Source organism: Tachypleus tridentatus, chromosome 13, assembly GCF_004210375.1.
Source record: "Tachypleus tridentatus isolate NWPU-2018 chromosome 13, ASM421037v1, whole genome shotgun sequence".
Lineage (NCBI taxonomy): Eukaryota > Metazoa > Arthropoda > Merostomata > Xiphosura > Limulidae > Tachypleus > Tachypleus tridentatus.
Window position 1 is genome coordinate 157,679,267 of NC_134837.1, and position 14,514 is coordinate 157,693,780.

The 14,514-nt window shown below is 33.5% G+C and overlaps 1 protein-coding gene across 2 annotated transcripts in view; it reads right to left on the minus strand.

The window, feature by feature from the left end:
* Nucleotides 1–432: 432 nt before the first annotated feature.
* The window catches only part of LOC143237991 (LIM/homeobox protein Lhx1-like), a 125,283-nt gene continuing 111,201 nt past the window's right edge, over nt 433–14,514 (minus strand). Inside the window, exons 5-6 of one of the 2 annotated variants that reach the window (XM_076477840.1) lie at nt 5,920–6,108; nt 433–3,945 (exon numbers count right to left, since the gene is read on the minus strand). In XM_076477840.1, coding sequence (XP_076333955.1) covers nt 3,752–3,945; nt 5,920–6,108 — 383 coding nt within the window. In that variant the 3' untranslated portion in view covers nt 433–3,751. Of the gene's footprint in view, nt 3,946–5,907; nt 6,109–14,514 lie in introns of both variants that reach the window. The other variant, XM_076477839.1, reaches the window with a different exon arrangement.

A 14,514-nucleotide genomic window follows, 5' to 3' on the forward strand; every position in this document is an offset into this window, starting at 1 on the left:
ATTGATGTATATTCTACACTCCAGTCTCGAGTATGCCGTTTTTAGAGAAGTCCTGAGAAAGATCATACGTATTGGAAAGAGTCATGATTTATTTCTGAGTCATCTTGTAAAATCAGCAACTATAAGTAACGTAACAAACTTTCTTCGTAGTTAAGTTGTTACGTGTACACTGAAACTGTTTAACATTACACGTATTAAAAGCGTCCACCATCGTTATTATTGCACGTGTGGCAAAAACCACATAAATTATCACACCAAATAGAATAGAATTACAGCTATACATATATAGTATCTTTATTGAGGAGGAGTTCGTTATGGCTCCTTCCCTCCATATTAACACACATTGTATCCACAGAGATGTTTAGGTATAAAAAATATATATTGTGGTAATGTTTATACGGATTATTTCAAAGCACAGAAGCCACAAAAAGATAATTTTAAAGAAACTTTTATTATTATACATATCTTTGCATTGAAGATATTACCTTCAACAGAGTGTTTGTTACATAAAGACTGGTACAACCAGCCACTATGACGGCTGTGCAACCCTGAAATTGAAGTACTTGATCCACATATAATTGTTTGTTTGTTTTCAAACAAGTGCCTATACAACAAAGAGTGCATACAACTTTAAATTAAACATAATATAACACAATATTATACCATAATAGTGAAAGTCCCTAGCGTACGGAAGATGAGGTTCATCAATAGGGTAAGATCGAAAACGACGTTAAGTACATTTTTAGAAAACGACACAGCAACAATGAAGGTTAAAACAAATAAACACAGTGAATGATGATTGAACGATTTATATGGCGACAAACCACAAATGAGAAAATAGTTATAGCCGGTCTGTGTTTAATATTCATATTAATTTCCAGACAAAAACTTTGAAATTGGCATCTAAAAATTACTTAAACTATTATTAGGTGAAAAATGTTAAACGAACGTTATTCGTCTTCCTGACCAGATTTGGTAGAAAAAGCTCGAAACTCTTTACTTGTAAAGACATTCAGATTAAATAAGTGTTTTTAATGAAATAATATTTAAGTTATTTTACCTGATGACAAAGTTATAATTTAATATGTAACAAAATTCTTACTTTTCTTGTTCCTGAAAGTGTTATTTCCCAATTGCTTATCCCTAAAGTAAATGGAAAAGACCTATTTTTCTCTTCAAACTTTACTTTTGTGACCTGGGAGCGTATAACAAAAACATGATGGGAGACTATATTTGGGAGCTGATATGTGAAAGTGATTTACATTACAGTCTCAAATCTCGAAAAACTACTTACTTCTAAACATTTTTGTATAACTTTAGTATAAATACACGTAATTCTTGTTTCATATGTTGTTTTATTCAGATCTTATGTAAATGAAAATGTGCAAATTTGCCCGTTTTTACATAGAAAATAGGTTAATTTCTAAATTTTATTATCCAGGTCACAAAAGCAAAGTTTCAAGGGAATAAATGGCCATTTTCTGTACTTTTATAACATAAGCAACTAAGAAATAACACATACTATCCAGGAACAAAATTTATGTTACATAGTGTAATTAAATAAACAGACGAATAGTTAACTTTACTCATTAATGATACAAAAGTGGCAAAAGTATCTCACATTTTGTCCAGTAACTAAAATTCTGAGTCAGTCTTAGTATAGATAAGAAAGTTTAAAAATTAATTGATATAAAGTCAGAACACTGTTTTGTTAAAACAGTTTTACTAATTTTTGTTAAATATTTTTGGAATTTTAGTTTGCAATTAAATAGTATTTGTTATATAAGATTAAGCTTAAATATGTTATTCAGAATTGAAGAACATATATACTTGCTACTCTTTCGACAAATCAGAATTGGAAAAAGCCTAATAAGTTAAACCAATCTTATTATTGTGTTCAGCTGTCCAATGTTTAATTTTACTAGAGGTTTTATATAAATTCTGAAACACACACCATATTTTTTAAGAAACGTAATCAATCCTTTTAAAAAAAAAAGTCATACAAATAATTTTCTGAGATTTAAAAGTAAGATAATGCTTTTCTTCTGTTTAATGCTTTTTTATCTTTGGTTTTCATAAGAGTCATATTTTGTTACATATATTTGATTCACAGGGTGATATTCAATGCGACGAAAACTTTTATGAGAACCATTAACTATGACTCTACACCTCAAGTCCACTAACTACATTAAACTTGTGAATTTAGCAATGGTAGTCATGTTACAGAAAACATGTGAAACATAAACATTTGGAGAGAAAGTAAAGTTTGTACATAAAATGATAGATAACGTTAATACATCATTGTGTGAAAGTGAAATAAATAAATAAAAGACATTATGCTTGATATCTGTGTAGAAAAATGCTGGGGACAAAAGAAAAACAAAAAGGAAAGCTCTATGAATATATATTTTTTTCTAATCTAGAAATATATCTACTTATAACAACTTGACAGAAATGTTCAGCTAACATCAGCATTCCATACGTAAAACATTAAACTAGAAAGAGGTATACTTGACCACTGGCCTACTGACAACCACAAACTGTACACTTAACTTCTGCTAAGATGAGCTTATTTTTATAGTTTATTCCTCAGTCCAGCAGAAGATAAACGTTATGACCCGCGTGTTTCATTTCGTCCATACTATTGTTTTCATAGCAATATAACCCAACACTAAGTTGTGTCACTTTGTCATTTGAATCCAACGAAGGTCATTAGAGAGATTACAATACTTATGATGATTTTTGTCCTTTGGCCACGTGACAAAAGCGTGATAATTTTTATAGGATGACATTGTTATTCACTACTGCCCTTGACGTCAGTTGGCCTCACACACTTTAAAAAACAAAAACAATTTCAGCATTCCTCGAAGCCACTTAAATGCGTGGAAATGCAGTCTTCAAGTCGAAAATTTTTGTATGTAATTATGAAAGAAAAACATGCGCGAAAGAAGTTGTGAAACTGTCCCATATATTTACATTGAGTATGAGGACTAATCACCGTATAATTACACATTCAGATATTCAGATTACTTTTTTCTTTTAGAGGAATCAAACTAAGTATTCCGCCACTAAGTTGAAAGTTTGAAGCTGGAGTACTTTGATCCTAAACACATGCTTGAGCTAAAAGCAGTTTCATACAACTATGTATACATAAATAACATTCATGCACTAACAAGGAATATTATTTACATCAACAACAAATGCTTTTAAATATTGAAAAATGAGGATCTTATATCATGACTTTTTTGTTATATCCGAATATTGTTGGTTTCTCATCGCAATTCGAAATCTGACGTGGTCGATCATTTCATCGAAGAACTCTCATTCTTGTCAAGTGCTCATAAAAATTTTGTTAAATGCAAATGTACATGCGAATATTTCGAGTTCTTTGAACGTTACACCAGGTATGTTAGCATTAATAGCACAACTATCTGGTGAAGTTATACATTTCCTGTTGACTCAGTTGCGAAAAAAAAACCCGGTAAAATTGAAACGCACTTCTCTAGAAATTTCGCTAGTATTGATGAAGAACCTAGGAGTTATATTTGACAGCTTCTGCTACGATTGGCCTATTATTAGGCCTAACTTTCCAAAGGGTGTGTTTGTTCCCAACTTTTCTTATTTAAAGGTGAGTGGGGGTAATTGGAGGTTGATTAGGTTTTGTTTACTTGTTCTTTTTTTCCAGAACAACAAATGTTATTTTTTTTTAAATTCATCCAGATCAAACAGAGTCCGTTTGACGAGAATAATGTCACCAAACTGGTGTCTCACTTAGTGACTGATGAGAAAGACCTGGATGAAACGACTCTGGCGCTGAGGATCTAGGTGGGCCGTAACCATCTGTAACAGGTGGCAGATTCAGCACAGAGTCAGGACTGGAACGTTGAGACAAAAGATCGCTGTGGTGCTGGAGATAGGGGGCGTCTGCTGCAAGGTTCAGTTGCCCTAAGGAAAAATAATTCAGTGTATAAACACCGCCAAACCAAAACTTTTTCCTTAACGTCTGAATGTCCTAAGACAAAATTAAAGCACTATTTATATACTACTATGTATATAAACTTAGAAATCGACGAAATAGACTAAATACCTCCAGCTGATTCTTTAAGAATTTTTAATTGATATAATATAATTCAATATTCATGCAAGTGTGTGTGTGTTTTTATAGCAAAGCCACATCCGGCTATCTGCTGAGCCCACTGAGGGGAATCGAACCCCTGAGTTTAGCGTTGTAAATCCGTAGACATACCGCTGTACTAGTGGGGGGGGAGCAACCTTCATACACCCCTAAGACTTCCTCTCTCTCTCTTACTCGGTACAGTAAGTATCACATATGCTATTGACGCTACTAAGTTAGCTGAAGTGACATCATCAACATCAAATGTTTTAGGTCTCTGTTTTTGAACTAAAAATGAATAAAAAGTAGTCCTTAACTATAAATATCAAGATTGCAACGTAGTGTGTAAAGATGATTCTTTATTCTGATGTAATTTGTTAAAAAACTATTTGATTTTTAACGAGCCAAACGCAAGAAAAATATGTGCAACTGATGCACTTTTTACCAATACCCCATTTCTGAGAGTAAATTAACATTTTACTATTTTACTGATGTATTGTGCTCATATATTGTATCCGTATAAAACTTTAAGAAAAATAGTAGATAAGAGATTAAACGGGTTGGACGACAACAAACAAGTCATGTATTGTTGAGTTACCGCTTTATGAAGTAGCTGGTAAGTAACGGCTAATTATTATTGAAGTTTTGACAAGTATTCAATATATCGGACAATGGATTCGAATTAAACATCCTGTGTATTGGTTACGGAGCTCGATTTGTAATCTGAGGATTACGATTCGAATCTCCTTTATCAAACATGCTCGCACCTTTTAGCCGCAGGGGCGTTATAATGTTACGGTCAATCTCACTATTCGATTATAACCGCCCAAGAGTTGGCGGTGGCTGATGCTGACGAACCGCTTTTCTTCTGGAACGGCTAGCGCAGAAGGCCCTTAGCTTTGCGTGAATTTAACAAAACAAGCTACCACTCGGTGTAAACGCGAGCTAACAAGCTGAGCGATTTACGAGTTCACCATAAACTCTCTGGAAATAAATTATATATATATATATACGGAAATGGATAGGATAAACAGTTAGTTCTTACTATACTAAAATACTTAATAAATAAATAATGCACACTCTATTCACCTAAAGCTCACATGCCAGCCAAATGAAGAAAGAAAATAACAACTAAGAGTTGAAACATAAAAGATAGTAAGTATTATACATGTATATATCATAGTCTATAATAAGTATTATACATGTATATATCATAGTCTATAATAAGTATTATACATGTATATATCATAGTCTATAATAAGTATTATACATGTATATATCATAGTCTATAATAAGTATTATACATGTATATATCATAGTCTTTTAAGTTGTACATAAGTGTTTTGTAAAGGATTAAAGCAAATAATGATTTACGATATTGCTATAGTAATTATTCCTTACTTGAGTTGGTGGTGAGAAGTATTAACCATACATCTATATACATTTTTTTATATTTTCTTAATATGTTCTCACCTTCTAAAATAAAAGAAATAACATGTTCTTATACCCTTTAAATATATGTATATTTAGATATAGGTATTGTATATACAATATGTACGCTGTATTAATTTATTTTCTGTTATAATGAAATTTTCATACAAAAATTAGGAAACGTTTACAAGAAATCCGCTAGTTCTTTAAAAATAACCAAAGCTAACAAAGGTTTTAACGTTGGTTTTAAAATAAGAGATGTTAAAATTGTGTAATTATGGTTGTAGTATTAAACATGTAAATGTTTAAAGAGTTATTACTCTTTCAGCCCCAGCCCCGAAAGAATATAAAATAGTTCTTACTACAAAATGTACCTTGTACCATTGGACCTCCAGGTGGTACAACAAGGTCCATAGCCCTTGAGGACGGAGGCGGGCTTGGTACTGCGGCGCTCCCCATAGGTCCTGGCGGGAAGTCCAAAGAATCTGGCGGATGTTGGCCCGGAAAAAAGGAGTAGAAGCCTGGCTGAGCCCCATAAGGAAAGTCAACAGGACTTCCAGAATCTGCACGTAATCAAATTGTTATTCACGATTTGACTCACAGAAGAAAAACAACATGTGGTAATGTTCGGTGCCATTTTAACAGAATAGTATTGAAATTTATAAGGACCAATGTTTAAACGAATTAAAACTTATCCAAGTTTTGTGCAATTAAATAAGTTTTGTTTGATATAAACTTTCTGTAGCAGTAACTGATTTACTTGTTGGTAATTAAGCACAAAGCTACACAAAGGGCTATTTCTGCTCTATCTATCACGGGTATCCAAACCCAATTTTTAGGGGTATAAGTCTGCAGACATGCTGTTGTGCCACTGGAGAGTACTATAATAGAAAGTTATGATTATTATAGCGTTTCCTGTCTTAAGTAAGAGTAGTGGGTTATAACAGTGTTTTCTATCTTTAAGTAAATTTATGGGATGTGTTAGTGATGTTAAGTAAAATTGGTGAGATATGTTAGTGATGTTAAGTAAAATTGGTGAGATATGTTAAGTAAAATTGGTGATATGTTAGTGATGTAAAAGATATGGTGAGATATGTTAGTGATGTTAAGGTAAATTGGTGAGATATGTTAGTGATGTTAAGTAAAATTGGTGAGATATGTTAGTGATGTTAAGTAAAATTGGTGAGATATGTTAATAATGTTAAGTAAAATTGGTGAGATATGTTAATAATGTTAAGGAAAATTGGTGAGATATGTTAGTGATGTTAAGTAAAATTGGTGAGATATGTTAGTGATGTTAAGTAAAATTGGTGAGATATGTTAGTGTCTTCTGCCTCCAAATGAGTATAATAAATTATGTTTGTACCTCTAATTAAAAGTCATGAGACATGTCAGTTTTCTCTTTTTCCAAGAGAATTCGAAGTGAACGTAAGGCGTCATAGGGATTTGATATATATAACAAATATAGCGTGGGGTGATACATTATTATAAACTATTCTTTACTTTCACTCTGTAGGTCTTATGATTTTTTTGTGTCTGCAAGTAAACATTATGATTAATAAAAGTGTTTTGTTTCCAAATGAAAGCAGTGTATTTATTAGTATTCAGTATCTCCTACTATTAGACTGATTATGTCTAAGTTCTCTATATTCAACTACAAACAAGTTTATGTCATTACTCTCCGTGTATAATTAAAAGGCACAGGTTATTCTACTGTTTTTTATCTTCATGTAAAAGCTGTTGGTTAAGTTTTTTGTTTTATATAGTTTCTATCTGGAACTACAAATGATAGATTATGTGAACGTTATTTGTCTTGATTTGGAGGTCGTGAATTACGTCAGCGGTCTCTGTCTCCAAATTAAAGTAATTGATTATGCTACTAATCTTTGTCTCCAAGTACAGGATAGATTATGTGAGTTTGCTCTATATTCGATTGAAAGTTATTGACAGTATTAGTGATGTTTGTTTTTCTTCATTTAAATATTATAATTTAAGTTGACACTCTCTGTATCTAACTGACTGGATCATTGTCCAAGTAGTTTATATTGTGGTGATCTGATTCCGACTATTTCAAAGCAACATTTTAAAGTTCCTCAGCTCAGTTTATTTTCCAGTCACAAGTTTAACTTGATTGAGACAAATAGTTTAAAGTTTCAATTTACTAAACCGACGTGAAAATCAGCGTTTCATAATTCGATTGTTGCTATCCAAAAAACTCCAGAGAAATTATAAGCTACCTAAAGAGGACTAGAAAATTACCGTATTGCCCTTAATTAACTGCAAAAGGAAGGAGGCGCTACCTTTTATATGTGATTTGTTTATTTCAAGGATAATAAGTTTGCAAGTACCTAATTCTTTTTTTTAAATCAGAACTACCCTAACAAAAATGGATTATATGTTGTACTACTATTGCTGTCAAAATTAAGGTAATAAAGTGGATTACTGTTGTTGTTACACTAAGTAAGCTGTATAAAAAATATTGGGGGAAGATAATTAGAGAGGTAGCTTTAATTAAGGGCAACACGGTATTTTTAGTTTCTAAAACCATGTATGATTGTACACGAGCAGTACTTAAAAGTTATATTGTAGAAAATCATAAGATTATGTTATTGTCAATGTTTAAAGAAGTTAGAAAGGTTTCTAGTATCAAAGAAAAAATCTGACGCGAGATTAAAATACATGAGGCCTTGCAAGGCCTGCTAGTTAGGACATTTGACTTGCAACCTGTGAGTTATGGATTCGAAGCTGGTTACTGAACTTACTCGCCCTTTTAGTCGTGGGAACTTTATAATGTGACGATCAACCTCACTATTTGTTGGTAAAAGAGTTATCTAAAAGTTGACGGTGGGTAATTTAGGTTAGCTGTCCTCTTTCTGGTCTATCACTTCAAAATTAGAGACATCTAGCACATATAACCCTCGTGTAGTTTGTTTTGTTTTTTTTTGCAAAATTCAATAACCAAACAAATACACATACTAGGAATACACACACTGCAAATGAGATAAAGGGTCAGTGGAATAAATGAAATGATGAGGATGAAGAAGAGAGAGATGAAAATTAGTCACAGTAAACAGATTTAGTGCCATGATGATAGAATTAGCACACAGGGCATATGCACAAAAGTAACTTTTAAAAGTCCCAAATACTCGAGCGCTTGTGAATAATTGATAAAGAAAAATCAACTATTCGGAAATGTTCAGGTTTTGGAGATTTTTGAAAACAGATTTAAACAATGATAACAATTCAAACTTAATAATAATAATACTGATGAACTTCAATAGAAAGACGTAAGTAACAGTTTAAATAAACAATGAAGCATTTGAAAGTATGAACAAATGACAGAATGGTTAGAACACATTTTAAATAAATAACTTATTTGAAAACAAAAGAAAGATACGGTGAGAGCAAAAAATGCAATAGTTATTTTTAGCAAAACCCCCACAATGGTTATCTGCGCTCTTTCTATCATGAAGGATCAAACCCCCGATTTTCACCGCTGTAGGTTATCATACTTACTGTCGATCCAGGGGACAATAAAATAGTGATAATAAATAAAAGAAAATAAATGAGAACAAATAATAAAAGTTTGTTTATTTGTTTTAGAGCAAAACTATCTTGGGTTATCTGTTGTGTTCACTGCGAGAAATCGAACCCTCGGATTTTACAAAAAAAAAAAAAAAATCACTGCCTTTTCATGAAATTTTGCACTGTGTGTTACTTGGATTTACCCAATAATTCATTTGTAACCAATATAATTATGTATTATTTTAATCAAAATACCTGTGACTCACTGGTAAAATTTACTTTATGTATATGAAAAACCAAATGACAGGTCAGAAATCTGAAATCAGATTTGTTTGTTTAAATGTTACGATATAAATTAAAACTTTTTTGTTTATCTGTACAAACATTTCAATACACATCATATTTTAACTGAATTGTTTTAGTAGGAATTGAAAAAAACGTTAATTGTAAATCTGTGTTTTTCCAACTCCGTACCGTGTAATAGTACTACAAATCGAATAAAAACAATTTTAGAAATGTTATTTTGCTATGCATCGAGGCCACTGTTATTAATGGGCTTCGATCGAGTTAAGGCATGTAACATACAAGGTAATACCGCCCGCTGAGCTACGCATGTCTGACACTATACGGTTTGAGTCAAAACCATTTGGCACTTTAAATGAAACTTAATTGGATGTAACTCATTAAAATTTTCCTGTTTTCCTACTCTTTTTACTGCTGCTACTTGTTACATCTTTGAACAAAACAATGATAAAAAGCGTGTAAACGGTTATTTGAAAGGTGTTTTCTTGTCTTTAAGTTATACTAGTATAACAACAGATTTGTCATTCCGAAAATGACTAAAACCTCAATACGTTGAATTTATGATGGTCTAACAATTGCATAGCAAGATCATAGTGTTCATCATAAATTTACTTGTTTGTGATATACAACTGAATAGAGAATCCACGCTGATACGGTTATTCCATTTTTTAATCATTGATACGTATTTAGTGCTTAAATATTAAATTACCAGCTCCCAGCGAGTCAACAGTGAGTTTACGGTCTAACAATCTTAAAATCCAGTTAGACTTTCAGCGGTGAACATAGTGCAAAATAGCCTATTGTTTAAAGTTATTCGAAAACAAAGGCGACAATAAATATTAAACTACCTAGAAGCTCGAACAAAACTTTCAATTAGTTATTCTCTGTGCAAAATTATACTGACATTAATTTTTTAAATTAAAAATAACTGTAAAAATCATTTAGATATTACTGTGTTGGTGTTTTATTATAGCAAACTCATATTGGGCTATTTACTGAGTCCACAGAGAGGAATCGAATCCCTGATTTAAGAATTGTAAATCTCTAGACTTACCGCCGTACTAGCGGAGGATGTATGCCACGTTATAATGTTAGTTTTTGACGACTGTTAATTCTGAAAACAATAAGCCTTAAAAGTTTTGTCTGTAGTTTCATTAATTTAATTACAGATATATGTATATATAATGCACACATATATTACAAGGACCTTTTTTTTTCATGTACTTTCCTGCAAATTAGATATTTGAGAGAAACGACCCCCATGTTTCAGAACACCTTCTGTGTTCTCAGTGTTAGGTTCAACACGTACATAAATAACTACACATTGTTTTAGCCATGAAATCAAATTGTGCGTTTCATTTCACGCCGAATGGCAAACCTGCCATTGGCAGCACGTAGTTCGAAGTCGGAAGGAGTGGAACTCATGTCGTGTCAACAAGTTTTCCAAGTACCACATTCTCGTTAGACTACACGTCAGTTGCACGTGGTCCACGCTCCACGAGATGCGGGTTGCGTTCCTTCAGAGACTGCCTGAGCGATCTCGAGACTTGACTTGAGCATCCATCCATCTATCTAGGAGGCCTCATCAGTGAAGCGCGAAATGGAACGAGGCCTAACGGCTGGTTTAGCTGGAAATGATTCCTCTGGGTGCGCTAGCCAATAGCAAACACGAGCTCGATAAGAACCTTCGCCTCCCGACATCCAAAGATGGTCCAAGAGATAAGAATGCTTTGTGGCTGATCGATTTTGCATCGGGGAAGCGGAGTTTCAGAATATGGTGTTGTCTGCCCGCCTACGGGTTGAATTTAGACATATACCCGTCTATCTTAACTTCGAATCTATGGTAGAAACGACCTAGACCAGCTGAGAGTGAGATACAGCAATCGATGTCAGCTTTTCCAACGAACATTATAATGTTTATTTCTAGGCGCAGCTTTCCACGTGAAGGTTTAATGAGAATATGCGTCTTGTACTGTTTGGTAAATATTGTGTTACAGTTTAAGATGACCAACCGTCTTCCAATATTCTTATGTGCTCAGTTAAATAGAACCACGTGTAAAAAACAAACAAACAAATAAACTGTCCCATTAGCAATATATGTTTATGTAAGCTTTGTAATGCCACATGAATGCAAGATTACAGGACTTTGAAACACTGAAGGGGATAAAAATAAAACGTTAAAAATTACTTTTCAAATTTTATCTCTACGCATATTCTTTTTGTTTAGTTTGTTTCGCACGTACTTATCAAAAACCTCAACAATGTAAACGTACTAGAACATTGTAACTTTATGCATTTGGAGTTTTAAAATACTCGTTTCTCTTTTAGACTCGAGAGTAGACCTGATGGTTAGGGTACTCGACTCGCAATATAAGGAGTTCAGGATCGAATTCTATGTTGAAACATGCTTGCCGTTTCAGCAGTGGGGGCGTTACAATGTAATTGTCAGTCCTACTATTGAAGTAGATTAGCCGAAGCATAAATTAGCTGTTTCCCTCTAGTCTATCACTGAAAATAAGGTAAGGCTAGAGCAGATGACACTCATCTAGCTTAGCGCGATATCAGAAATAAATAAATAAACAATTTAAGCAACGGTTGCTTAAAACGGCATTGATACTCCCAATATGAATGGCCTAAAGTTCAAATATTTATGAGACAGACGTGAGAACAGAAGAGAGAAAGAAACATCACTTTAAACTACCTTCCTATAAAAACTTCAATAAGTTTCCAGTTTCTTTAACTTAAAATGAGTTTATGGTCATCACAATAATAATTCATTATAACAGGAAAAAAATTCTGAACTGAACCTGATAGCAGGAAATAAGGAGGTGAGTAATAACATATAAAGATAAAGAAGTTAAGATAAGAAATAGAAAGTTAACTTAAGTTTATATATCAACTGTATATTTATTATTAATTTATCTTTTTTTTCCCATTGAGTTTCTTCATACCTTCTTTCACCAGAAAGGGCCCCAACTACCATTCTAGTTTATAAAACATTTCGGAAGAACCCTTCTCCCTTCACTATCCTAGTTTTCGTCTATCTTTTACAGGCGCTCTTGTGACTGATATGATTCGTTTCCACCTTTGGTTCCTTCACACACACATACGATTTGCTTCTGACACCTATGGGTACAGCCGTTCCTAACTACTAATCATTTAGACACTCGCCGCCATAAGAGCACACCCTGGTCTTTAAAACCGAACATGGAAATTGACTTTACTCTTATAACGTGCCTACATCTATAAATGTGAAGCATGTTAGGAAGCATCGCGGCTGAAAACTTGAACTTTCAATTTGTAGCTCGGCACATGTTGACGCCATACAGCTAAAAACAGTACTACATTTATAAAGCTATATAGGTCTAACTTAAAGGCTTTTGTAACCTGGTGTGTCTTTAGAAGGAACAAATACAACCCTATACTTTGAATAAGACCAATAGCGTTAGTTTAAAATGAAAATCTAAACTAGATGGCGCTGAGTACACATAGACTTGTTTGTTTTTTTTGTTTTTGAATTTCGCAAAAAGCTACTTGAGGACTATCTGTGCTAGCCGTCCCTAATTTAACAGTGTAAGACTAGAAAGAAGGCAGCTAGTCATCACCACCCACCGCCAACTCTTGGGATACTCTTTTACCAACGAATAGTGGGATTGACCGTATATTATAACGCCCCCACGGCTGAAAGGGCGAGCATGTTTAGCGCGACGGAAATGCGAACCCGCGACCCTCAGATTACGAGTCGCACGCTTGGCCATCCCGGGCCGTAGTACACATAGACATATTTTGACTTAATGTTAGATGAAAGGTACATTCTGAACTAAAACCAAAAAGTTTCATGTAGATAATCAAAATAATAACAATAATAGTAATACTTCGCAAGATTTGGCGAAGTCTCAAACAGTCCATGACTTACTGCTTCAGTGCTCGAATAAATTATGCTGGCTGTTATTAAAATTAAAGGTCGGTCGAGTCTTTTATAGCCATTTATGCGTTCTACACTCCCTAAAATGTTTCAACGTGATTCTCGGAGATAATATTATTTTACTATTTACTTGTTTATTCTCTCTCTGTGTGTTTTTATACATAAAACATCCAAATAAACGTCAATGGTAGAGTATAAATTTGAATAATAAAATGATACACTTGAAAATTTGTTGTTGCTTATGTATCACTGGTATTCTTTTCTTCAACTGACTTCATTTGTCAGTAATAATTTTATTTTCCTTTCGTGGTATAAGTTTTCTTCTTTTTGTTGTAGTAAAGCTTCTTGAGATTTCTAAACTTTATAAAGAATCACTATTGCAAAAATTTTAAGATTTCTAAAATATGTTAGAAGTCAGATACAAAATACAAGTCCCGTTAGCTTAGTCTCTCATCATTGACCACGTAATTGAGATACGTGTTTATTATATAATGACTGTGACTATTAATCTGAATAAAAACATTTACAACAGAAGACTTTGTATGAAAGTGTACCATATCCTATTATGGATTGATTTATGTTAAAGATGGGTGTCCGACCGCTTGGCCTATCAATATATCTTTAGCTAAACATAATACAAAAATAGTTATTATAACGAGACTTCACCTTTCCCATTTAACTTGCACCTCTAATGACGTATACCGAAATAACCGCAACTTTGGTAATAATATATGTATTCTATAATCACAAGATATTCATTTTGTGTGAAGGTGGCTTATCTTAACGTGTGATAACCTACAAGGAAAAGCAACTGCAGTAACCCATCAGGGACTCTCCTATAATGATGTCTTATACTATATGTGCTGAAACCTTACACTATAGATGCATCACGCGGCCCTGCATGGTCAGGTTGGTTAACGCGTTCGACTCGTAATCTGAGGGTCGCTGGTTCGAATCCCCCGCCGTACCAAACATACTCGCCCTTTCAGCCGAGAGTGTTACAATGTGACGGTCAATTCCACTATTTGTTGGTAAAAGAGCAGTCCAAGAGTTGGAGGTGGGTGGCGATGACTAGCCGTCTTCCCTCTAGTCTTACACTGTTAAATTAGGGGCGGCAAGCGCAGATAGCCCTCTTGTAGCTTTGCGCGAAATTAAAAAAAACAAACAAACATGCACCATGCTGTTAATGAAACAAACATTTTTGCTTTCTCTTATT